Raw genomic sequence first — 27,876 nt, 5'->3', positions numbered from 1 at the left:
TTTTGTTTTTTTAACTTTACATTGCATTTCATCTTGAATAACCAGGACCTCTCCCAGAAGGTAAACAAAGTGACTGAGATCTCAGTTTCTCCAAACACCACTACCCTTCTTTTCATCCTTTCTCTGCTGATGGTGACTCAGGCTGTCTCTATTTGGCCAGCCTGACTTAGCATTCTGTGACATTTGAGGTGTGGATTTCATACTCGAGAAAACTTAAACTTCACAAGACTGAGTAAGGAGCTCTATTTGAAGAAGGAAGTTGAGAGCTATTCTTTTCTTTAATCAGCCCTCAGAATTATTTAATTACCCACCAGCAGAAGATGGTAGGAGGAAAGAGTAACAAAACAAACAAAATAGGAAAAAAAAAGGTGAATTGGTTCTAATAAAGCAGATAGCTGCTTGGAATTGAAAGAAACCTTTTATGTATGAACTGCTGTTTTTATGAACTGCTGTTCTGCAGTCACTGCCTGTGAACCAAAGGTGGTCATTAGAACTGCTGGTACTACAAACACTGACCATCTGTCACTCCTTTAGCTGTGATGATTTCAACTATAGGCGAGGATGCTTGGGAGGAACCCAGAAGTATTTTCTGAAATATTAAAACAATTTCCCCTCCCCCATATTCTCTGAATTTTTCCTGGTTTTGTCTGATGTTCTACTGGTGGGAACCCACTGCATTTGATGACAACACTGAAACTGGAGGGGTAGAAAATACACACAACAAACCCAATCCCACTCAAGAGGGAGGAGCACAGGAGGCTGTACACAAAGAAACTTAATACATGTGAAATAATAACCCAAAGTGTTTTGATATGAATTAAGCATTTAAAAAAACCCTGTCACTGCTGGACCCTGAATAAGATTTGTTCATTTAATTGAAATGCTAAAGCTAACAGGAGCAATCTTCTCAGCAGCAGCAGCTGGCATTGATGCCATAGAGCACCACCCCTAGGGTAAACAAAGTGAAGGCTTGCTCAAAGGGAACTTAATTTCCCAGGCTTGCTCATGCCTTTTTCCCTTTCTGATTGTACAGCCTATCTCACACCTCAAGAGGAGAGGAAGTAACTGGAAAACCATTTTCCTTTCCAGGTTCTCAATTTCCAAACCAGTGAGGTCTGTGAAACCTCACTGCCTCCTCCTAAAGCTGTCCCCTTGCTCTCAAACTGCAAGAAAATAATTAATTTTTAAAAATCTGTATTTAAGAAGAGGACTTTAAAGACTGTAACAGCTAGTAATGAAACAGTTCCCCTCTCATCACAGAAAATATATGTTAATGCAACTAAAATAATTTAAAATTTACTTTCCTAGTACTAAATTATGAAGAAGTTAGTGAGGACACTTATTTTTATCTGTGTAGGATAAAAATGCTCAATGGGAAACCAAAAAAAGTATCCTGGCCTGCAAGTCTATGAGTCATTCTGCGTAGTACAGGCTTGTCTATAGCTTAGCAACCAACCAGCTCAGAGGAGAAAAAATGCAAAGAGCAAATAATATCATCTAAAACCACCTCTTGTATATGAGCATGTGAATCCAATTGGATTACAGGAAAACATAGAGACTTTGCCTTTATTTTACTCAAATGCACTTGAAGTTTACAGTGATTTATGCTGTTTCTAGGGACTGAAAAACAACAATGTATCAGCTGTAAGTAAAAATGCATTTCAACTCTTGCTGAATTCTATCATTCTGTGATTTTCTCCCTTTCTAATACTGATTTGTTCCATGGTTTTATTTCCCTCATATTGGGAGGAAAATCAGACCCCAAAATACACTAGGGGACACTGCATAAATGGGAACTCTGACAAAAGTCTTATAAATAGCTTCAAAGTCAAGTGAGCACAAGTGTACCCAGCTGTTACTCTTTGGGTCTGAGCAGAACATCAGAGCTTTTCCCCCTGCTTGTCATGGCAGACAGAGTGGGTGACTCTCCAGAGTGGATCAAGTTTTCATGCACAGGCCAAGATTACTGTAACCTAAAATTAACTTCCTGATTTAATACATGGGCTGTCCACTATCCAAATTTATTTCAGAATTATCCAACTTCATTTCAGAAATGCCAGTCACACAGTATTTTGCTAAACACTCTGAAAGTCTTTTGTAGAAATTTGCTATAGTCCTTACAATGATTCTGAATCTAATTTGGGGTGAACTTTTCTTAAAATCTTGCCATCAGTAACTATTGAGGAACTGTGTTAAGATGTGGTGAAAAATAACTTTATATTGTAGGAGTAGACTAAATGTACTTTTACACATGCAAATTAATTTGTTTAAAAATAAATGTACCACTTGGTAGGCAGCTTAGGAAGCAGAGACTTTTTTTATGTGGCAAACATGAAAAGGAGCCACAATTATTTTAACAGTGAATGTCTAAAAATGTGCACATCAGGGACAGTAACATCAGCTCACTGCAAATGGTGAGAGCACACATGGGTAACACTGTTAAAGACAGACCAGAAAATCATTGTGTATAAACTGTTATTATGATGCCTTGTGGCAAATCCAGGAGACTACAGGGTTTAAACTTAATTTAGATTGGGTTTACAGATATTAAACTACAATTTGTAATGGGAATTATTTGTTCTGAGGATAAAAACATTGTCTCAACTGGAAGATATACGGACAGACTGAACAAGCAGCCGTGGCCTTCTGGGACTGTGAGCTTGGTTTTCAAAAACTGGATTTACAGCTCCCAACTTCCTGGGTCACCAAAATTTACCTGCTTTCAAAAATTTCACAAGCTCTAGGGCAACTCTTCTATGATAGAACTGGCATCATGACAGCAGTCAGTGTAACCAAAATACTCCAGTTTTGTAGACAGGACAGGCATATTGCCCATGTACTGCTTAAAAACCCCAGACTTTCTAAGGTTACCACATTTTTATTTTTTGGATTTTCCTTTTTTAATTAGCTACTTTGCATTATACAATAAAAGGCTTTATGCAGTTGCTCTATTACTATTAATAGCAAAATCCTAAAAAAAGGCTTATTTTAAGCAATTACTTATAACCTCACCTATCAAAAAAAAAAACCAACAAACCCCACAACAAACTTCAGGCAAGTTTTCAGACAAATTCTGGCATGTCCTGTGTTGGAAACAGTTACTCACCACATTGTCTTCCTCTTGTTCTTTTATCAAGGACTTATTCACTTTTGAGAATGATTGATTCGCCTTGGGGGAATCCAGCACAGAATAGCCATGATCCAGAATGTGACTGATAGCCTTCTTCTGTAATGGAGGGAAAGGTGGCTTGAGAGCACCTAAAGTCTCTAGAGAGAAGCCTAAATTGGCTTGTGGGAGTTCTGACTTTTAATAAAGTCAGCCAGCACTACTTCACTAGTGACAGCTCCAGGGTAATAGATATATTACTTGAATATTTCTTCCTTCCTTTCTGTAATGCCTTTGTTTCCTCCTTCCCTTTCAAAACATTAAAGCTTTGGAGATGCTGGATATTCTGACGTGTGTGAAGGAAACTGCCTTCCCCTTGCTTTTCCCAAGGCTTTTCAAAAGACAACCAAGGTACTTAGTCACAGGAGAAATATGCATGGCTCAAAGTTTCCTTTTTCCTCTAAGGACTTTCATTGCTGATGAGCAGCAGAACCCTTTTGAACCTTGGAAGACAGTACTTTAGTGAGACAGCCTCCCAGATGTTTAATAGCCATTGTGAGACAATAGATCAAACACCTTAGCACTGTGCCTTTCCTTTGGGAGAGCAAGTAGCTCCCTGTCAAGTCTCAAGGGACTCTCCACCCAGTGGACCAGTCAGTTGTTCTATATGCAGTAATATTAGGTTGTTCTTACTTTGGTATTTGTAACATCTGAGTAGAAGATCCATACAAGGAGGTAGCTAAATGTATAGTCATAGGCAGAGTGAATCTAAGTTCAAAAGTAATTTTCATCCCATACAGGACTGGGACAGAGATAAATAACATTTTCTTAGGCCATCAATTAAAAAAGATTTATGTCGTGAAAAAAAAGAAATGCTGACCCTTGTTGATGCATCAACAACTGGCAACACATCGGGGTTTTAACTCTATTTGAAAATGAAAGGTAAATTTCTACTGAAAACGCACACGATTGCAGACAGATTCAAAACAGGGGAGTCGAATAGGTGTAATTTTTGCACTCAAAAGGAGATGGTGCTTACCACCTACCACTCCGTTTTGGTCTCAGCTTTGGGCACAGTGACCCAATTTTACATGAAGAAGCCTAGAACAGATTTCAGGAGAAATCCCTCTACAGCCAGAGCACCATGTTTCTCCTCAATTAAGAAAGAGCTCAGGAATGAAAAGACCACAATATGCAGCTCCCAATCAATTGAGGTGCATTTATATGCTGAGAAGCTAGTATCTGGCTTTCACTGCAGTGAGTTCAGACTCCTTAGTTTCAAGAGTGTTTTGGCAAAAGACTATTTAAAAATCAATCACAAAACCATTGAAAGGAAAGTGAATCTGCAAACTACATGCAAAACATACAAAACCCCTTGGGTTTTGAAATTTTGTTTCTTTATTGTGAAAACATAGCCAAAAATAAAAGTTCAAGTTGAAAAATAAGAAAGGAAACAACGTCTCTTGCCTGGGAAAAAAATGGCTATACATTCCAGCAACTGAGTACAGAATCAAATTATTCAGTTCCAAAAGAAAAATCACTTCCATTATAGAAAATCATAAGTCTAGCACCAAGACACTCAGCCAAGTATGTCTGGTTATAACCCTTGTATTTAAGTAACTTGCTAAAACCTACATTAAGTTATTTTTGCAACATTTGTACAGAGGAATTCAATTTAAGATTTCTGCCACAGTTGAAGAGAAAATCAGAAGCATGACTGCTCCTGGTGAGAGACACACAGAGCTTTCTATCTAATGTATCCTGGTTTGTCCAGCTGGGACTGGAAAGCTGATGTCTACAGGATACAAATTAAAAAATTCATACTGAAGATGCAAGTCTGCCAGTGCCTGTATTGCTTATTTGATGGTGGTGTGAATACACTTGCATTAATCTCTAGTTGTATTACACATTTCAGAAGGGCAAAAGATGAACTTTCTGTGTCTAACGAAAGGAAAACATTTGGGAGGAATTAGCAGATAAATTAGAATTGGGGTTACTGGCACAATAGATTATTTACTGCACATTTTGGGAATCACCAATTTAAGCCTACTTCACACCTTGGCCTGAACCAAGCACCTTTGAAGCTAACAGGAGTATTGCTGTGAATTTCAGTAAGAGGGGCTGTTCAAGTCCCTCCTTGAGCAGACAAAATGTCCTGCAGATAAACTAGATTCAAGCAGCTCAATTTTACATATGCAGGTATTTCAGAAACTCATAATTAGTTGTAGCCTTTCCCATGGCTTAAATGCGTTAGTTTTAGATTTTATTTCATAGTAACTATGCGAAACCCAACACGTTGTTGCTTACTAAACCTTCTGAACTTTTAACTTCTACCATATTCTAGAATGGTGTGTTATATATTTTAAATATACTCCAGTAAATTAAAATATACTCCTCATGCTGCCTACTTGCCTCAAAGGAACAGAAGGTAGGTAGGAGATCAGCTGCCCTTTGCAGCACCTCTGGAGTGACAGGATTCCTATACCAGTTGATTTGATTGTAAATAAATGGCCAGCCATAGGGGAACAGAAACTCAAACCTTCAGAACCTCTTACCCATTAAAGTTTTTATCGATTTCTAATCATCAAGGACTGCATCATCAGCCAGTGTGACCTGGAGTAGAATCACTGCAGTCAGTGAAGTGATGCTTCATTGATGTATCAAATAAAGATCTAGCTGGTGACAAAAGACTCATCTCCTCAGGGACTACAAACTATTTAGGCACTGATAATGATGCAGTTAAGTAGAATAGACTATTGTAGCAGCAAGGTCACAGACACATGAAAACACTGGTGAATTTTTTTATTAGCTACTTTAATACTAATGATGCTCTCAATTTCTTTTACATAAATGAGTGGAGCTCTTTTTTTAATGAAAAAAGGTGAATAGCTGGCATGAGAAGCCCTATTTCTGCATTATAGACAGCTGTAACATTTTTCTAAACAAAACTGTGTAAAGTAAATATAGACAAAATTCTATAGCAATACCCTGAATTATTGAAAGGCTAGCTATGCAGAACAAACATAATTAAAGGGTCTCATTATCTTCTAAATAATCATTTTAAATAATGCTTTAGATAATTACTTCATTAGTTCTCAAAACACCAGCTTTTATTCTCCTCTGAGATTCCATCCACTAATGCTACTCTGAATAAATTGCCAAAAGGGAAAATTGAAAGCAGAGCAAGCATGTGAGCCCAAAATGCAATGTGTACTTGTCTGAACTGACACTGACATGTTTTTTCCAGATTTTCAGACAGTTCAGACAGCTTTTTAAAATTATTTTTTCTTCAGATTGATTTTTGATGCAGTTAGATGTATTTGCTAGCAGCTGTATTTAACCATTTAAAAACGGTTGACAGAATGTGGATGGAACCAGGATTGGTCTGTATCATTAATTACTCCTTCCTGAATAAACATCCATATTGCCATTTTCCTTCACAACAAGCATCATGAGGTAGATTTCCAATAACAGAAGAAGTTATGCTTCTAAAAGCAGTAGCCCCAATCAAAAGGAAAGCAGAAGACCAAGAGAAGAAACAGGCCCAGAACCTGCCATTAGATGGCTCAGCAGCTAAGCAGGTTGGCATTGGGAAAAGTATGTTTTTTGCAACAAAATTCTGTGAGTACAGCCAGAAACTAAAGCAAAGGCATGAAAAAGCAAGTATTTTCAGGTCAGGTCAGGTCCCAAGTCAATACGTAGAACTGCAAGTCATGGATTCTAAATGGCCTTTGCCAAAATTGCACTGAAGAAATTAAGTAGCAAGTGAGCAATCATTCAATACCAAGAAGCATCCTTGTACACTGTCCACTTTCTCTGTCATGTCAGCATTTACAAGCAGTTTTCACCTGGAGGCAAATTCCAGATTGAACTGTAACATTGGCCTGGGGCCATCACCCTCATGGCAATATTCCTGAAGGAAAACCTTTGTGAAAAGCTCTGCTGAGATAATCACTGATTAAGATAATTAAAGCAAAGGCATAAAATTGTTTAGAAGGTGAACTATGAAGAGACATAGCATTATTCCAGACCACTGTGTGAACGGGACTAGTTTTGTCACGATGATTTATGGATGATTAATCCAAAATCTCCATAGAATAATTAACCTACAGAATATTAAGAGATACTCTTCTACTCTGTGAACTATTGTGACCAAAAATTTGGTTTTAAAAATAACTGAATTAATGGTTTTATTTAATATTTAACAGGTTCAATTAATCACAGATGTTTCATTCTGTGATGCAGAACAATGCTAACATGGGTCTGATCTCACCAGTGACACTGCCTTGAGCTGGAGGTTGCTCTAGATGACCTGGAGAAATTGCTTCCAACCTGAGTGATTCTCTGATCTTAAGATAGATATATATTTTCATCATAAGCTCATGTTAAAATTCAGGGAAGGAGGAAGCTTAAAAGGAAGCCAAAGATTTCTTTACAACAAGCTGTCAATATTATACACACATAATTCTTGTGTGCCTTATCTATAAGCCTCCACACACCTCATTTCAGAAATGAAGAAATACTCATGGTTAAAAACATGGATGAAGATTATAAAATAGCAGACTTAAAGAAGTAAAAACCTGGACAAGTTTTTTTGTACAAGGAAGATAACAGTTCTGTGCAATAAGACTACCAAATACCTTTCTCAAAAGTGTCTTGAAGTTTCCTCTCAATGTTTTTATTGCCAATAAAAGCAATCATTCTTTACTACACATAAACACAACTCTTGTAATTACTTACCATTTCTATTTTCCTCTGTAAAATCCTTTATTCCAGAAGTACTTCTGTTCTGCAGAATGTAGTTACAAGAGCTTATAAAATGCCCTTTTTATTCCAAAATGCTCATTGTTAAGTGCTTTACTACTGGCAGAGGGACTTTCCATGTTTCCTAAAGGAGGCTTGCAAATGGCACTACATAATTGAGCAGCCAACTACTGTACATGGCAGGGAGGACTGAGCTGATTCACAGGTGCAAAGGCTGCCCCACTGCCTTTGCACAGAAGAATGCCATGGTTATTTTAAGAAGTGGCATACAAGCCACATGAACACATCACATCAAATTTAACATTAGGTAACATAAGTCTTTAAAACCCACATATCCCCTTCCACCCCTTCTCCCCCCCAAAAATAAAAACAAAACAACAAACCACATCCAAGCTGTTCTTTTGAAACTACATGAAGCACAACTGTCTGAAACTGTTATTTTGAAAAAAATTCATTAGAGATTTTACTAAGAAAGCTATGAACATGTTCCCTATGCTATGATTTTACATTCTTGGTTTGTCTTTATGGCTAAGTTTGCCTTATTAATTGCCAAGTTCAGCATTCCCACTCCTATCCCATTTTTTCCAAGTAACACAAATATCAAACTAAGTGTAACTGCTCAGTTATTTTACAGTTAATCATAAACTTGCCAATCTCCAACTTCTAAGTGCTTTGGTATTAGCTCTGCATGCATATCCTCATCAGTGTTAGACCCTTGCAAAAATTACACTGACAATTTATTTCTGTACGTAGATAGATTCTGTACATCGACTCAAATGAAAACTTGGGAATTCTTTCCTCAAAATTCTCCAAGAAAAACTTAACCAACCTTTCCCCTTTCACAGCACCCTACTGCCACTTATATTGCATTTGCTGGAAACAAACATCTGCAAACAGCTGGCTGCAGCTGGAAGGAGCCTGGGTACCAAAAGAATTGCAGTTCTAGGGTAGGCAGGAAAGGGGAAGTTACTATAATTCTGCACTGTGAAGAATGCTCTTTTATGAGGAATTTTTGAGGATACATAGATGGCTTTATTCAAATAAATAATTAGCATATTTTTCAAGTTTAATATTAAAGCCATGAGCACAGTTTAGGATTAATAAATCCCACTGACGTGTCCGTAATTATCTCTATACTTACTTTGATCTTTTTTTGTAAAAAAGTTTCAGGAAGTACAGTATTTAGACTTCACTCCAAGACTCAAGTATTGCTTGTTTGACATATGTCCTTGCAAAAACATACCAACCTTACTCAAACACTTACTGGAAATATTCACAAAGGTCACAATAACATCATGAATATAAAAATAGCCACAAGATACTTGCTTAGATAAATTTATTAGTGCATAGGTTAGAGATTTACTCCCCTCCAATATTAACAGAACAAAGAGGTTCATGTGAAAAACAAGTTTTGTTTTGTTTCTTTAAAACCAGACTTCATTGAGGCAGCTATATAGCAAGAAGTAAAAAGTATGGAGTGGCCTATTTAAATTTCTGGTCTTGACGGGCAAATTATAAATAAAAAAACCACAACATGATAGGATTTTGGGGGTTATATTAAGTAATCATCTGTCAAATAGCAGAACTGATTTTTTCCCCCAATCCAATTTGCGTAGCTGTATAAATAATATTTACTGATAAAAATCTAGAAAACTACAGAATAAAAATATATTTTACTTAGAACAAGTATTAAGGCAATGAATCTTTCCATACTTTGCATGTAAACTTCCTCACAAACATCAGTGAGTGTTCTGGACTTAGAGGTAAAGAAATTTGTTCATTAATGAAGCCGAAATTTTTCAAGCGACTTCTATATGGCTGACTTTCAAAAAGACCAATAATAAGATTTTTTTCTTTTTTTAAAACGTTTGACATCTGAATAGCTCCAGCACATTCACAGTATATTTGGACAGCAAAGCAGGAATATTCATACTTACAATATAAATTGTAAACTTTGCTGAATTTCATTAAGTCAATAGACTGAATTACAGTTTTCCGAGTAACTTTTATCTCACACACTCTCAACAAAATGTAAGTTTTAGTATTCTAACATTTTAGGACCAAATATTCTAACATATTGCAGTTAACATCAAGTTGAGTATTTGGAAACATTGACAAGTGTAATTTTAGACTGTGTTCAAAAAGACACACATTATACTTTCCTCTAATTATCTTACTGTGTAAATATATCTACATATCTACATGGATATACTTGAACCATGAGAAGTCAAAAATTCAAGTTACAAGTATTTTACACACAAAATACAAAAATATCATGTAACATTAAATGGAGCTATTGGGTTACATTTGAAGTATTTCAAGCTTTCAAGTCTTGCAAGCTAGCATTACAAAAAGTATGCAAATACTAAAACACTTCATACATGTTATATAACACAATTTCATAACAAATCAGTGTCTTAGTTTGTATTAGTTTCAGACTTTTCTTAGAGTTTATCCCTATGTGCTATATTCACACATTAGCAACCTTCCAAATAAGAAATCTTGACTTGGCTTTAGAGACAAAGTGTGATTTTTGTCACATTCATATGAACAATAAGGCTAAACTGATACATTGCTTCCTTCACACAACAGTTATTTGTAAAATAATCTGCTCAGGTTCAAATTTGATGTGCTTCATTACCAGCTTTCTTTTACCAGAAATGTTGCAATTAACTGTTTATTATAAAGACAATAAAATATTTAAAGCAATTAACCTTAGTCGGATTGAAAAGAAAACTTGCAAAGTGTAAAAAAGCTTGCTTTTTTTTCCTTCTCAAGTGTAATGCAACAAGGCAGGCAGTTAAGTAAGTAGTCTTTTCAGGATAAAATATTTTAGCACTTGGAGAAAAAAAAGATAAAGTATAAAGCTAAGACAAGTTAAGGTGACTAAATAATTCACCTCAAGACAAGGCTACATCTCAAAAATGTTCACAGGAGTAATAAAAAAAAGCAGCACTGGTAAGGTACTAAAACTTGTGATTAGAATTATATTAGCAATAGGGAAAAAAAAAAAAAGCCAAACAGTCAAAATCCAGTAATCTCTAAACTCCCTATTTAACTGTTTGTAACACTGAGACATTAAAAAAATCCTAGGTTACTTTAGTTCAAAACAATTAAGAGCAAATTTCGGTCTTACAAATGTATAGTTTATGATGAAAATCCATACATATCTTAATACATTCTGATCTTCATTTATGAGTAAACATAAAGAGTGATTTTGTTCTCATTTTTAACCATTAGTGATCGGACATCATCATGGAACAGTGTAAGGTGTCATTTACTAGAAAAAGTTTGGTTTTTACAGAAGATGGATTTTGTAGTTTCTGAAGGTTCACAACTCTTGGAATGTGCTTGCTATGATAGTGTTGTTGCTAGGATAATTCCAAGTATCAGAAGCAATATAGTTACACATATAATTATGAACATCAGTTTCTGTGAAAAAAGAGAGAAAAGTTGAGATTGAAATACTTTGTCAGATGCAGAACTGTTTAAATACATGCAGAGTCATGGAAAATGAATAGTACTTACAACTAATTTGAATATTTGGATTTTCCTTCTAAAGAATACTTACTGCTTTGATTTTTTTTATTAGTCTTTCTTTTCTAGCATATGCGTAACCATTGTTACCAGATAGAGCTGTGTAATATTTCTGTATTTTGCTTCACAGAATAATTATTACTCATATCTATCTTAGGTAAATATCTTTATGTATGGAAACAGATGCAGTAGTGAATATTTACCTCTTGAGGTCAACTCTAAGTACAGTAACATTGTTTACTGCCACCCTCCTTTGATAAATATGTGCAGCCTGCCCAAACCTTTGCAATTGTGCACTTAGTGGAAGTCAGTAAAACACCAGTAAAAACATTATGTAGGTACTAGCTCAGAAAAGCTTATAAGGAGGGGAAAAAAAGAGATGGGTTCTATATAAGTGCAAAATTTTATATTAGACCTGACTATAAGCAATGATACAGTAAATCCTGTTCTCTGCCTATGAACCAAAACTAAGAAGAAATTGTAGTATCAAAACTAAAAACCTTGATATTAAGAGTGCTAGTAGAGAATCTGAATTCCAATTAGCAGTCTGAAATGCCATCCTATTCTCAGCACTTTACATAGTTTGAAGAGAAGAAGTTTTAGAAGTTCAATTTCTATTGGAATCAGAGGAGTTAAATGCTGTTTTCTACTTAGCCTAGTTATGTGTTATCTGGACAAGAAATATTAAAATGTTAAGCAGCTTTGAAGTAATAATTTTTCAGGATTTTTCATGGTTGTAGACATCTATGAAAGCTCTACTTAAAACCATCAAAACCCATTTGATAAAGTTCCAAGTGTAACAAGTATTCCATAACTTAGTGCAGACTGTTGAGAACTCTCTTTTTTCTCTGCAGAACTTGCAGAGAAAAAAATAAATATATTTCAAAGGCTTGTGAGACCCTAATTGGGATTTTTCAGAGTCACTTCCTGCTGAGTTTATTTGCAGTGATTGCATTCAGTGTATTTAACAGCCCACCACTAGATGTCAGTTGTCCATATTCACATTAATATCCCTTGCACAGTATGCAGAGTTAAGAGAAGACCCTCCAACCATCTCAAGCCAGCCCTCCATATTAAAAGGTTAGTAGAACACTAGAAGTAGCTAGAGAAAAACAGGGGCCAAATTAGTTGATTAGTTACTTACTGCCACACTGGCAGGAAGTCATGCATGCTGAGGTTATCCAAGCATCACCGAATACCAACAGACAAGCCAATAATAAGACCAATTATGGCAATCAACACGACTGACACAATGATAATTATCCACATTTTCTGTTGAGAAAACAAGGTATTATTTCAATATTAAGCACATCAGGAGTGGCATTTGTTTTCTATTATTAAAATAGTCAGTATTTAAATACAAACTTGTTTTTATTAAAGCCTGCAATATCCTCATATTGAGATAAATTTATCTGTTTACTCTTGCACGGAAAGAATATATATTTTTAAACTGGGTTCACTGGTAAACTAGTGTGATTAATATATATACAATAATTAAAGATGAGGAAGCCACCATTTAGAAATACATTAAACGAGCTCTTTTGACACTTCTTAGCTAATTTTTTAAAAAATGTGACAGGCTTCTTAGCTATGTGCAGATATATCTATTTATATAAATATATTATTCCCTCAAATTCAACTCACCCATGAAAAGCCTCACAAAATTGCACAGCATCTCAAAAGGGGAAATTATAATGTCAGAGGAACACTTCATTCACTCTGCAATCATACAGTTACAAAATATAAATTACTTGGTAGTTTAATTTCAGAATACATTATTTGGCTTTCTGATGGGAATAAAGGTATTGAAACACAAGTATCCATGCCAATGGAAACTGCCTGAATGTTACTTTGAACTCAATTCCTCCACAAATGGTGACATTTAACCTCCAGGAGTGTTGTGGTTTAACATCACACCCTTTCCAGAGGGAAGATCCCCCTAATTTAGTACTTTTACAGAAGTAGTTATCTGTAAAAACAGGTGGAATCTAAAGAAGTAAGCCTGCTTCATTAAAACCAGTGATATTATTTCTAGTGCTAACATGGTGGTTTTATAGCTATAAATCCAGGTAAGTTTACAAGTGATAAAGATCCAAAAACCTTTAATCTTAGTGTCTGAATATTTAAGATACCACGACAGTTGGTAAGAAGAACCTGTGAATATAACTACTATCATAATACATTATTTCTTCCTCTGGAGTTCTAACCCTCTAGAACAACAGCTTTTTAAATGGAAAATTGAGAATGCAGCCTCAGCTGTGTGTGCATTGCATATCTGGTTTTGTAGTACAGTCCTCTACTGGTAATAGTAATTTTAATACTAATTACAACAAATCACATTGGAAATGTTCTTTATTCCAGATTAAGGGGTTGTTTTGTTTTGGGTTTTTTTGCTTGTTTGTAAAATCCTTTGCAAAATCTTCCTTTGTTAACAACAAATAATAACATTCTTTTCTAATATAATAATACCACAACTAAAATGTGAAACGCACATATTAATTCTACCCTGATGGACTGAATACAACAAAAATCTACTAACTCTATACTAAATCTATAACTCTAATACAGTGACTAGCATAATTACAGAAAGATAGCATACCCTTCGTGCTTTACTTTGATATATAACTGCCTTTTTTGTCTCTTCTTTCGCATGTTCCACGTAATCCGATGCATTCATCACATTCTTTTCTATGTTGTTGACCATTTCACCCTTAAAATTAAATTTTGAAGAAAAATTTTATTAGTGGAATCCATGGATCCTTGTTTAACGAACCAAAGAGAAGCTATAGAACATCAATGATTATTTTAAACAAGTGAATAACATATGTATTGGTGGCTATCATTTTTTCTGCTTTGATGTGTAAAGGAAAAAGGGAGTAAGAAGCAAGGGCTCAAAGTTCTAACTAAATAAGGAACATCCATAAGCAGGGAAGGCATGTTTCTTTCTTTGCATGAATAAAAACATACCTTTAAGATGTGTTTTAACAGCCAAAACTAAAGCTGACAAGCTAAGGATATCCAGAATCCCTCATTTGCCTGGAGGTGGCAAAGGATACTGACCATTTTGATACAAGGTTCAACAGTTATAAGTTATAAGGAAATGCACATGTATAACAGCAACTTCAAATGTTTATCAGAATTCAGGGTTTTGAATGTCAACATATCACAAATTCAAATTAATTATGATGAATGAAATTTGCTAATGAAATGAAGGATTGGTGAAAAATTACATCAAGATTATTACCTGCGTTTCTGTCCACCAGAAGACAAAATCAGCAGCATTAAACAGCAAAGCATTAAAGAATGATGCACAAGTAACTTTTTTTCATTTCTAATTCAAAAGAAAAGTTCTAAGAGTTTGCCTTGGCTACATATTTAATATCAAAGCAAAGGAGTTCTAGAACAAAACTCAATTTAAAAAGTCAATTTCAGAAAAGTTTCTCTGGAACATTGCTCTTTCTACTTGCCTGCATAAGTCAAAGGATTTTAACAGCAGTTAAAAGTAGTTTTATTAAAATAATTGTTACGCAGAGAGTACAATAGAACTAATTTACATGCATTCCAAGATGATGCTTATGAGCATAACAGAATTTGAATGTAACAGATTGAAAAGTCATACATGTTAGTTGTAACAGCACTCATAGCTTTGTACCATGTGCAAGTTGCATACATCCTTGCTAATGCACGCTCTGTTCTACCACAGTAGTCCTTCACTGTGTGTCTGAGAATCCTAAATTCCCAAGACACTGCATTCCAAAGAGCTCCAGGAAAGAGCTCTTAAATAAGCATACCCAAAATGTTCAATTATATTGCAATATAAACATGCTGAAGAAAATGTAAAATATACCAACTGAAAAGAAAGTCTATATACTATCAGCACATTTAGACTGCACATTTGCCTAAACCAAAAAACCTTTCAGCACTAACTTTTGTGTATTCTAATCAGTTACTACACACTATAAATCTGTATTATCTGAATATAAGCAATTGCTTTTGCATATTTCAAAGAGGAAGACTGGGGAAAAAAATCTCCCTTCTGGAAATGTTTGAATTGGTTCATTTACCTGAGTCTCAACAAACATTGCCATGTCCATGAACATTTCATGCAGTTCCCGTATGCTGGACTCCAGTTTCATTATATCCTTGTGACGGGACTCAATTTCATTCAGAGCTTGTCTAGTTATTTGGGAGTCTGATATAATCTTCAGGAGAACAAAGATATAGACATGAGTACGTATGTGCTGACACACTTCTGAGTAGCAGAAGCAGCAGACTAGAAGAGAGACATAAGTGGACCAGAAATACATACATCAGAAGTGAAAATGGAAGGGTTACCACTCTCTAACATTTCTTCCAGTTCCTCATCAGTGGTAGTCTTTCCAGCTAGGAGAAAAACAACATTATTTCACATAACATCACTTATTCATTATTAAATAAAATTTTACTTTTTCCAATTTAAAGAAAATTCCTGTATTGGGAATATTTCAGGATAAAAAAGGTAGTGTTTAGCCACTACCAAGAGCCATTTTTCATATTAAAAAAAAAAAATGCTACCAAATAATAGTGAGAAAAACCAACTAGATTCAAAGCCAAGATGAAAAATTCCTGGTTGGTGAGGTGTTTTTTGTTTGTTTTGGATTGGTTTTTTAAGTCAAATTGAAGAGTTCAGTCATAAACATTTACAAAGTACATAATGAGCCCTGTGAAAGGGAGTGTTCTTCAAGAGGAAGAACCTGAGATAAAGTATTTGTATAATATTCAATATTTACCTATTCAGTCATGTCACACTGGGATGTAATTTAGTTGCTCTCCACCACTGTGTGGGCAATAAAATCTTTACATAAATTTGATTTTACTAACACAGGCTTACATTCATATGCCACATAAAGAAGATGACTACCCCTAGAGTATCTAAAATACATCTTGACAATTAGTGTAGTTTATTAATGCATGTTTAAGTAAACTGACCAATATTTATCACACTGGTATGACAAGTACAAGTGTTATGAGTTATGCCAACACATTAAAATATTTTCTATTGTGCACTTCTAAAAAACGGCATAAAAATCTGTTCAAGTTGAATATCTATAACTTATATGAAAGCTTCAGTTTTAATATTACTTTCCCATTTTTATTCTCAAGAATGCTGCATGACCAGTGCTGAGGAAAAGCTGAAGGTGCTAACTAGGTCATAGCATTAACTTAGAAGAACCATTTCCTGAGGCATTATGGTTTCTGCCCCTCAAACTTACAGGTAAGAATTTAACTTGCCTGATAAACTTTATTATAATGCTGAATTGAACCAGTAGCATAACTAATGACCAATTTGAGAGGCACTTGAAAAGCAAATTCTTGTAAATTGCCAAGACTGCAAATTCTGTTTTCATCTCCTATTTCAGCAATATATGTACTTTCTTTCCAGGAGATATTTAAAAGTCTAATTTTAGGTACAAAATTTGATAGATAGTTTTAGACACCTTCTTCCATGGTAGATGATGTAGTTCATGGTGGAGTCAGGTACCTTTCTGAATACTCCTCATCATAATCCATTATGAAATAAGTCAAACGTGAGTCAGTCAACAAACAGTAAATCTAATGACAGCACTGATTTATATCAGCAGAACTTAAAAATACTTCTATTAGCAAAAATAGCACAGCATTAACAGATGCTGTCCTGTTTAGCATGTTAATTTTGGAATGGCTTTTAATAACACTTGATCTTCAGAACACAGCTTTTCTTAAAGCTTTCAAAGTTGCAAAGAAACAAAAAAAATGTTATTAAATAATTCTCAACACAAGAGGAAATAAATTAATGAGTTTTCTGTTTTCTTTACATCTGTTCTGAAGAATGGCATTAAATAATTTATGCTATATGATAAAATATATGATTTCCTTTCCCTAATGTGCTGCAAGAAGATGTCTAAGCTGTATGATGTTTTGTACCATCTTCAAGTAAGAGAAAACAAGGGAGGTACTAGCAAAACAATTAATTTTTTTATAAAAAGTGTATTCAGGTCACTTACTTATCTCTAATTGCCTCTGTATCCGACCTTTGCTGCGTTCTCGAAAGAGCGTTTGGGTCTCGTTGTATTCTGTCATGACCTCCACAAACTTGTGAGCTAACACAGAGTGCTGTTTTTTTCAGGATTTAAAAATGGGGAACAAAAAATGTTTATTTTTTTGATACAGCAAATACTACTGCACAACAGCTCAAAGTGGTATTTTCATTCCAAGAAAGCAGAACATGAAGTTCTGACACTACTTCAGAAAAGTAAAACCCATTCCCTGATTTATTAGAATACTTTTATTTTCTTGTACAGAAGTGATCATACCTGGGTTTTTCTTATCCTGAGGTCCACTGATGTCCGGTTAACATTATCTCCCTGATCAAAAGTTTGTTCAATAGCTAAGAACAACACAAGAATATTATCAGTTAAAGTTCAGTATAATTATTTAAGAGTGCATCCCAGTTACTTTATTTATTTAACACTTGTTACTATTAATTATTACTTTAGTTATGCACAAGCTCCCCACAGACATGTTTAACATTTCAGGGGAAGGAGAGAGGAGTGGCAGTGGTATTGATATGAATTTAAAATAATTTCACTAATCAGTACAGATCTTAAAACATTAATACTTCAGTATTTTTAGAGTCACACTACAGTCTGTTACTCCAGAAAAAATTCAAAAGGTAAGACAAAAGGGGCTGCTCTTAGAGTTTAAACAATAAATATCACATCTTGTGTTTATGGAAGGACAAAAGCATGTAATAATTGGAATACAGTGACACTAAGACACTCAATGTATTTCAAAACCAATGCTAAAAAATTAAGACATACTCATAGGGAAAAAAATACAGCAAAATTCACTTGTCTGAATATAAAATACAATAGCTCCTATAAAGCAACTTCCCATGCAGACATTTATGCCATGGTGACTGTCTTTTTGAAGTTGAGGTTAACCTTCCTCCAAAATATCATAACCAAAAAGCAGCACTTCAGTTGGAGAATACACTTCTACACAGAGAAATTACTTTACTTAGTAATTTCCTAAGTTATTTCTGCAATTAAGCAAGCTCTTTATCTGGGTTCATCAAACTCAGCTCTGCTGAGACCCAGCATTTATCAGCAGCAAAGCTTGCCAAGGAGGAATGAAGTAGAGGATGGTATTGTTACTGACATGGGTTGTACAGCAGTTGCCAGGGAGGTTATCCTTTTTTTTTTTTTTTTTAAATACCTGTTTTTTCTGCTCACAACTTACCCTTTAACCTGGCTCGGATTTTATTAGCAATCTTCTTTATTTCCTCATTTAATTCTTCAAGTTCTTCCTTTGTTCCTTTAAAAAGAGGTAATTTTTTTTTAAAAAGGCTAATAACTGGTAACAAGAAGCCAGCAATCCTCATCCTATGTGCTCATCCATGACATAAAACAAAGACAACAGAAGGAAAATAAAAACTAACATACAAAGTTAACTTTTTATAGACCAGAAGATTAATGTGCTGTAAGCTTATTACATATGATTACATGATTTATTATATATTGCAACACTAGATTATATTCCACAAAAACTTCTCAGCATAATTTCTTCCCTTTTCTTTAAACCCTCCCCACAAACCCAGACATGCCCTGAATAAGTAGTGTTGCAAACAGAGCAAGTTCCTTAAACTGTTGAGTTCTCTGTTCAGAAAACACATCATCAATTTCAGCTTTGGGGTTAGAGCCCCTAGAAACAGGGCTCCAGCACGGAACTCTTACTGAAGCAGCTGGCTGTGGTGTTAAATCTTAGAGAGGATCTTGCCCCTTCTGAAGAATAAAGAGAAGGTGACAGCTCTACTGTGTGAGCTTCAGCTGACAACTTACATGTTTTCAAAAATTAAAAGAAATGCAAGTAGCCTCTAGGTTTCTGAAGACACGATCAATTTCAAGTTGCTGTATTAAACTCAGTTTCCGTTTAGCAAGGAGTTGGAAGATACAAGTATTTTGAAAATGTATTTATTGAAATGAGACTTAAAATAAGTAAATGAACATTTAATTCAATACTAAATACGGAGATAGTTACATAAATTGTGTTAATATTTTGCACTCTGAACACTTGAAGTTGTATTTCTATAGATCACTAAAAAAGACCAAAAATGTTGGAACATCTAACCACACATCTAAGAAGTGGCACTCACTTCCTTCAGGATTTGGTGCTGACAGGATAATGCTGTGCTGCTTCTTCACTTCTTCCACATTTTGTGCTATTTTTGCTATATTATTTCTAAGTTCCTCAACCTAGAGGAAGAGAAATATGGCAATGAAATCACTAGATTAATTCCCAGCAAAGATTTTTATTAAAAAAGTAGCATTACTAAGAATATTAGGGGTGTGTGTCTGTGTGGATGAACTCTTAAAACTAATGACAGAAAGTAAAAGGCACAGAAAGAAAACTAAGTTGTGACTGGATGGTGAAAACTGTAACTTTACCTGTTGGAAAAAATCATCCATAAAATGGTCTTTTTCAACAACAACGGTCTCTCCATCTTCATTTCCTTTATACTGTAAACAACAACAAAACAAATCTATGAAATAAAACTCATCATACTGTTCTGAAACAACTATCACTTCTTCCACTTTGCTACTGCATATTCATTTTAACCAATAGTCTGCAAAGTCAAAAAAAAATGTAAATAAGCACGGAGGTCAAAGAAGTCACAGGACTACCATGAAGCTGTGAATGCAAAGGAATGTCCTTCACTGTAAAAAAATTCAATACAGAAAAAATCTAAGTGATGTCACAGTTTTTATTATCTTTCAAAATCATTAAACCACAATTTTGTATAAAAATAATCTCTCATAGCATAGATATATTTCCACAGTGAGTCCTACATGAACTGAAAATAACATTTGGTTTATTTAAATCAAACCCTCTTAAATACCAAGAGGGGTGCAGATGACTGATTTGTGATATAAGAAGCTAAACATCTAATGAAAGCTACAACAAAAACTCACTGACATCTACATACTAGCTTTGCCCTTGGGTGTTTTCAAGGCTGCCACTGCACACCAGTTTAGACATAATTATACTGTGTTAAACTACACATGCATTACATCATTGATAAACACTTAGAATAGCAGCCAAGGAGGCAGAAGCTCAGAGTTGAATGGCTCTCACAGACCTCCAGAGCACACAGCAAAATACATTCCCTGCCCCTTAGGGTGGCCCAGTGCAATAGAATGATCTTGAAATTCACCAAGATTCAAATTATATCAAAGGAAAAACTTAACATGTGCCATAAAAATGCAAAGAGTTACAGCTACCGTGTTGGTTTTTTCCCTTTGTCAAATACAGACTGTTTGAACTGCACTGAATCAAAATTAGAACATACTAATCAAAACTAGAAATACTGATCTACCAGATAGTCAATGGGTTATCTCTATAGAAAAAGCAAACTACAAGACAGGTATCATGAAGGGATTTCCATGTCCAGGACTCCTTTCTTCTCATGACCCCCACCCCACCTTTCATCTTTAACACCCACTTACTGCTCCTAAACCCTGATGCTATTACCAAATAAACCCTTTGTTTCTAGTTTTATTAAATTAGGCAAGATCTGTATCATTTGCATGACAATTCTATAATTTAATCCAGTGTCAAACACTATTATCTAACAAAAAAGCCAGTGATGCATCAAAATCTACTAAAACTGCCCCAAATACTCAAGGAAAGTTACTACTTCATCTTTGTGATGGTTCCTTTACTGCAAATCTAGAGGGAGTACATAAGGCCCTATGACAATATTTTTGTAAAAAATCATCTGGGTTTTATGCTCAGAGGAGCCCTGTCTCATCTCAAATAAAGAAATTTAGATGTTATTGCTCTCCTGGACCACTGTCCAACCACTTTTAACACTGTGTGTCCTTCAACACCTGTTGCAATTCATCATTTTGGGGAGATGATTGCTAGACCTCAATATTGAAGAATCTGACCTTAGGGACTAGAATCAATTCAGTTTTGCTGAACACAAAGAAGCAAGGAAGTCTGCCCAGATGAAGTTACCAAACTTTAGCCCATACCAGAGACTGCAGTGCTACAAAGCTACCAGTTATAAATTAATATTTCAGAATGAGCTACAATTTCAAGCCATTTCATCAGCTATGTAAAATAACACCTTCTGCTTACATTTACTGAGTGAAGAATGCTCTAATTGTTTGTTACCACAGGCTGTATATAGCTAATTAGACTAACAATAATGCAAACAGTATCAGCCAACAGATTCAACAGGTCAACTTTTAGTTTGGTCATAAAGCCTTAGTAAAGGCTTAAGACAGCCTTAAACAAAGCAAAGATACAAACATTTAACCAATAGTCCTGTTTGTGGACACCAGGCAATCATTGATCACCCATCCTACAGTCAGTTTCATGTTCATTTCACTTTCACATTTGGTTGCAACATCACCAATGACAGATCAATTGGCTGTCTACAATTTCTTGAAGGATTTATGGGCAGCCTGCCTTGAACATCAGCACTTAAGACACCTGATGACATTTCAAAATCTTATTTTCTACATTCTTAAATCACCACATAGCTAAAACACAGCTTATTTGCTAAAACTCTTCAACTTAAACGATGTACACCTTGTTTTGACAAGAACCCAACTCAAACCTCACTTTTGTCAGCAAGTTTAGCAGAAACATATTGCTTCTCCTAAACCTGCCCTCCTCAGTATAAGCAGTATCACAAAAAAACCCCAAAAACCAACCAAACAAAAAAAACCTAAACCAAACAACCGATAAAAACTTTCATGTCCACACTAAGAGCAATCCAGTTAATACTTTTTGTAGTTAATACCTTGACCTTAGGACCGGAAGTCTGGGCCATACAAGTCCATAAACATTCATAGATATAAAATATATCAAGTTCCCTCAAGGATGGTTTATATAGCACAGACACTGCCATGTCTCAGCTCCAAGTAGGAGTTACCCTGATAGTTTATGAAACCTCTGATGTTTCCAGTGCCTTACAGAATTGACAAGGGCTAATCTGAGAAGTCTTACCAAATTAATTGCTGAACTCTGAAACCGCAAGCAACTTTTGACCTAAAAATATGCCTATTGCTTGCCCTTGAAATTCCAAATCAAGGTTAGTTTTTTCTCACTCTGGACCACGTGTGTTCCTCTGGCAAGATATAAGGATAACTGTGACCATCATCACAGTGAATCAGATCTGAAGAGTAAGTTAGAGTTTCTCCTTCTAGCATCAATGTTTCAAGAATTCTTTTCTATCAGAGTAGTCACAGAGGGCTTACACAGGGCCAAGGAGATCTGTCAAGCAGCTTTGGCAGGTCAATCATTAACAGCCTTTAGTAGCATAATTGTACAACCAGAAAAACATCATATGGTAACCGTCAACAAGAAATTACTTTATGCTGTTATGACACAGAAAACATACAGATCATCTTGAGAAAATTCAATGTTTGAACAAAGACTAATGTAAGAGGTTAACTCAGGGGAAAAAAAGCTCAGTTATGTTTTCCTCCTTCTAAAAAGGTTCCCTTTGCATACCACCTAATTCTACAAGTTTTAATTTTAGTGATTTCCGGTTCTTCCTCCATTCCTCAACAGTTTTGGGGACACTAAGTGTATGCCCAAAAAACAGTTTACAAAGTAATCAGTTCAGTTCTGCTCACATTACCTTGCTTAAAAAGAAAAAAAAGTTACAATCAAATCTACACATATCTGTCAAAGATTATGACTAGGATTGCCTCAGGGAACACTAAGAGTAAAGAAATACAACAACTGAATTCAACAAATGAATCATCAATCAAGAAAAAAAACAAACACCAAAATTATTTCAATAGATAGGTCTGCATTCAGCATATAATGAGAATAATTTTTCAGCCAAACAGTGCACCTCAAAATTCAGATCTAAACCATCATGTTTTAGCAAAGAAGCTTTACAATTTACCTCTTTCTTAAATTATTTAACAACAGTAACATAAAAACGCTTGATTATGTTTTATTAACATCCTTAAAAGGATATCTGACACTGCCTAATTTGCTGAACTAAATGTCTGAACACACACCTTTCAACTCTAAGTCATTTCAGCAAGATAGAGTTGCATTCATCACCAGCAAACCACTGAAGGTTGGGAGAATATTTCACACTATTGCTATGTGCTTGCTCTGATGTTTTGGTTTTTTGTTTTTTTTTTTTTTTGTTCATTTTGTTCGGTTTTTTTAATATCTACTATCAACCACTCATTTACACTCAAAATCACTTAAACCGGTCTGGGATTTGATCAATTGTCCATTTCATTGTACTAAAGGATAATTCAAACAGATGAAATGAGTTCTTTCTGGCCTGCTTGGAGTTATTTAGAAATACCATTGAAATGGTATTTCATTTAGAAATATGGACAAATAAAGTTATGGTTGCTGTCTTCTGGAAAAGCATGTACTTTACAAGGCTTTTGCTACATGGAAAATACAAGGAAGCAGCATTATCTGAAGGCTATGCAATCTGAATGCCCTCAACAAGTTCTTTCTCCAGCAACTATCTGAGCACTGTTTAATTGCCTAAAGATGGTGTACTAATTAAAGTATCAAAAAGCTATAATTTTTACATTTAATGGGCCACAAACTTTGGCCTCCTTCTTCTTCATAAAGAAGAGGGAGACTGGCTGAAGTGCTAGGATCTCTTAAGCTACTTCTGTACCTTACTGAATCTGTGGGAAACAAGGGAGGATAAAATTTACATGGAAGGTACAATCAAAACAATACACAACAACATTCTTCTATGAAGGCAAAGAGGCAAGGCATAGTTATTCCTCAAGATTTTGCAGGTCCAGGCCTGTTTAAAAACCACAACATACATGCTCAACTCTTCAGTTAATGATTTAGCTAAATAAGAAACAATGGAATTATGCTAATCAAGTGGGAAAATTTTTGGAAAATAAGTAGAGATGTTAATATGTTATTGCTTCGTATTATTTATTATTTTTCAAAGCAACCTGTGTCTGTGTGACCAAAGATCATCATTTAAAACTTCTATGTTAAGTAAATGAACATGCTCTTTTTGGTATTTCAGATAAAGATGGATGCTCCCGCTTCCCCAAGTTCCCTGTAGAAATCATGTTCCAAAAGTCACCTCCTTCAGGTATGTAGCTTTTCAAAACTTCAGCTACATGCTTTTAATTGATAAAATGTAGATGGATTCTTCAATAACTTCTCCCTTCATTTGAAATGATGTTTGAATATTTTCTAGTAAGAAAACTTTGATTTAAAATGTCCAAGCTATTTGTTTATTACCCAGGCAGTGAAAATTACATTGCTGAATGTATGAAGCACTACACCGATATTGTGTTCAAAGTAGTAGCTTGCTGCAGTAATGTTTTCAGATGTTAAATGCTTATATATAGATGTATAATACTAAAACAGGCTTAAAATCCCCTGTGTACACTTGCTTTAAAAACTGTTAAAAACATCTAAGGGAAGGGTTGTTCTTTTTATTTTAAAAAACCCAAACAACAGATCACTGCTACTTTCCCTCAAAGTCTGCATGTTTAGGATCTTAAAACACAAATTCAGATCATCGTTTGTGGCTTTCACTTTCTGAGACGTATGCATCATCACTGAAATTTGGAACATATTCCTACAACTTGGAAATGTTTACAAATAGCAAAAGAGAAGAATTACACCTGAAAGAAACAACACATTTCTTTGATCCAATTCCGAAACACCTTTCCTGGTAAAGATACCGTAATCTAATCGTGAAAACTTTTCAGATGCCAATTCATCTTCTTGGAGAGGAAGACAATGAGACCTGCAATTCTATCCCTTAGAGATGGAGCTTTCAAAATGTATTTGGTGATCCAGAAGATATGAACTTAATCTTAACAAAAATGAACAGCACAAGCTCAGCACTAACTACATACACATGGAGTCCTAAAACTAACAGGAACTCCTGTGTAACTTCCATTTCTTTACAGGAAAAGAGAAGTCGAATATCCTTTTATTTTAACCAAGCTGTATCCTGTGGAAGACGTACATGACAGTACCACCCTCGAACTCTCCCTTCTTTTTTAGGACACTGCTTTCAAAGCACAAATAAGGGAAAGGATCGTATAAACAGAAGCAGCTACCATTTTGTAAACACGCAGAAAATAAAATCTGCGGAGAGCTTTACTGACGCATTAGTGCTTAAACAGTGCCCAAGCGGACAAACCTACTCCACTACCCCACGGGCCGCTGGAAAACCAAAATATTATGCAGTTGATGTGTCAGTCAAAACGTCAATGTTTGAAACGCGCCAGAGGTCAGGAGGAAGCGGGGGAAGGTGAGCTATAAAAATCGAGAAGCCTGAACTTTGCTGCCAGATCCCCAGGCTTCGACGCGCCCCTGGGGAGGAGGCCGACCCCTTCCCGGGAAGGGAGCTGGGAAGCAGCGTGCGGCAGCCGGAGACCTCCCTGCCCCCAGGGACGCGGCCGAGGCGCCGGCTCCGCGGATCCCGCGGCGGATCCCGAACCCTCCCGCCCCTGACCGTTACCTCGGGCGGCGATAACGGCCCGCGGCCCCCGCGCTCCGCCGCCTTTGTCCCCTCCCTTCCGCCCCGCTCCTCGGCTCAGCCCGCTGCCGCCCTTCCCCGGGAGCCTCCCCGCTCATCTACGCTCTCCCCGCCGCTCCCGACCCGCCCCGAACCCCATCCCTCACCTCTGCCAGGTCAGCCAGCCGGTCCTTCATCCCCGCAGCAGCTCCACGAAGCTTCCCCGGCTGCTGCTCCTCGCTGGCTGCCGAGGGCCCCCTGCGCCCGCCCCCCTGTCCCCGGGGCCGCCTCCCGCTCGCTCTCTCCCAGCTCGGTCAGGCGCTACAGACGGGCCCCGCCACCTCCCCGCTCTCCTTCCGCGGTGCGAGGGGCAGCGGCCACGCCTCCCCCCGCTCCTATCCCCCAGCGACCGCGGGCGGCACCGCGCATGCGGGGAGATGGGCGCGGAGAGGGGCGGGGACGGGCGTGCGCCCCGCCGGCGCCGTGCGGAGCGGGCGGGGGCGGCAACCATCGCACCAGCCCCATGGGGAGTCCGCCTCGCGCTTCTGACGTCACGGCGAGGGCGGGAGCGGCTGCGCCGCAGTCCTGAGGTGGAGATCGCCTCAGCAGCGCATGAGCTCACGGAGCTCCCCACGTCGTGCGGGAGCCGCGATAATATTCCTGAAGCAGCATGCGAGAGGGCTCAGGAAGGTATGACTGAGCAGTGTTGCCACATAAATCTTTATAAATCTCCTAAAGAGAGGAGTAGTCAGTGTGGGAGAACTCGGTGGATGAACGCTGCCTCAGTGTGGGAGAACTCAGGTGGCTGAAGGGTGCCACACCTACCTCGAAGGACATTCCCATCCCAAGGAAACAGCGCTGCTAGGCGCTGTCCTAGAAGATATCATAATATACGTAATATTTTATAATATTATGTGATGTAATGTACCAATTTACCTCATGCAATTCACTTTTAGACAAAAAAGAGTAGAGACTTCATCCTCTCTTTGCTGACCCTTTCGCTCATCGCAGGCCACAGACAAATCCCTTTTGATGTTTCACAATATTAAGCTATAGCTCACAGACAGCTAAGTGTGACCCAAATTAGGACTGGAAACTAAAGCTGGACACTCCCAGGCCACGGAGCAGAAAAAAACCCTTTAATTTTAACTCTTCAGCTAAAATGCATTGCCACATCTTGCCTAGTAGTGATGTTTAGGGTCTAGTAAAAGACCAAAACTTTGCTAGCAGAGTCCTAAATCTGTACAGTAACAGGTATGGCTTAAAGGCCATAGGAAATAGAGAAATTTGGAAACAGAATTTGCATACTATGGAAAGCAGAAAATGCTCAGTGGTCGTGTTCTTAGGTGCTTCCCAAAAAGTGCTACTTCAGACTATAGTAACTTACCTCTAATTATTAGTATCTCTGTTGTATCCTATCATACACAGACTAGATTCTAGACTATCTGTTCAGCAACTGTAAATTCTGAATATGCTACTTTTGAATTCCAAGCTTAACAATTCAATGCACAATTTTATTTCAGTGCTGGATCAGGAATTTAAAGATTAGCAATGATAGTAAATGGCTGAATTTTTATTTTCTGAAAATATCGAGATCTATATCTGCCCTTCATCACTGACCTAGTAAATGCTTAATTCCCAAGAGTAGCTCCTTAACAAAACCTTGCATCAAACATGTTTCACCAGGTGAAAGAATGAATGAAGTTTGTATCTTGAATACATATTTTGATTGAATTTTGCTACTGCACGATCCCTTTTACCTATCCATGCTGAAAGTGACGAATTTCCTCTTCAAACCTTTTAGTGGAATTTCCTGTGTTGCCTTGATCACCAGTGTGGAGACCTCAATTCCTGCTTGAGCTCATACTCCAGAGACATTTCCGCAGTCACTGCTTTGACTGGCAAGTACAATTATTTTCCTTTTCATCGCTTGTTTGCATATATT

General features: G+C 36.6%; 2 protein-coding genes across 4 annotated transcripts in view; both read right to left on the bottom strand.

The window, feature by feature from the left end:
* The window catches only part of RIMBP2 (RIMS binding protein 2), a 117,898-nt gene extending 109,865 nt beyond the window's left edge, over nt 1-8,033 (bottom strand). The window contains exons 1-2 of the mRNA XM_030460645.1: nt 7,847-8,033; nt 3,107-3,226 (exon numbers count right to left, since the gene is read on the bottom strand). Of these exons, the coding sequence (XP_030316505.1) occupies nt 3,107-3,226; nt 7,847-7,849 (123 nt within the window). The 5' untranslated portion in view covers nt 7,850-8,033. The remainder of the gene's footprint in view (nt 1-3,106; nt 3,227-7,846) is intronic.
* Nucleotides 8,034-9,189: 1,156 nt separating this feature from the next.
* STX2 (syntaxin 2) lies at nt 9,190-26,342 on the bottom strand. 3 transcript variants are annotated; one of them, XM_030460802.1, is made up of 11 exons: nt 26,099-26,342; nt 19,873-19,944; nt 19,581-19,680; nt 18,668-18,742; nt 17,740-17,813; nt 17,431-17,539; nt 15,717-15,790; nt 15,472-15,609; nt 14,007-14,117; nt 12,631-12,679; nt 9,190-11,302 (listed from the first exon to the last, which is right to left on the bottom strand). In XM_030460802.1, exons 1-11 carry the CDS (start codon nt 26,126-26,128, stop codon nt 11,202-11,204), a joined length of 933 nt encoding a protein of 310 aa, XP_030316662.1. In that variant the 5' UTR covers nt 26,129-26,342; the 3' UTR covers nt 9,190-11,201. The 3 variants fall into 3 exon arrangements, 2 of the variants coding, with proteins under 2 accessions (XP_030316662.1, XP_030316661.1); XR_003988236.1 differs by having other exon boundaries at nt 11,218-11,302; nt 12,552-13,126; XM_030460801.1 differs by lacking the exon at nt 12,631-12,679.
* Nucleotides 26,343-27,876: the final 1,534 nt, after the last annotated feature.

Source organism: Calypte anna, chromosome 15 (assembly GCF_003957555.1).
Source record: "Calypte anna isolate BGI_N300 chromosome 15, bCalAnn1_v1.p, whole genome shotgun sequence".
NCBI classification, from domain to species: Eukaryota; Metazoa; Chordata; class Aves; order Apodiformes; family Trochilidae; genus Calypte; species Calypte anna.
This window is presented reverse-complemented; position numbering and strand designations above follow the sequence as displayed.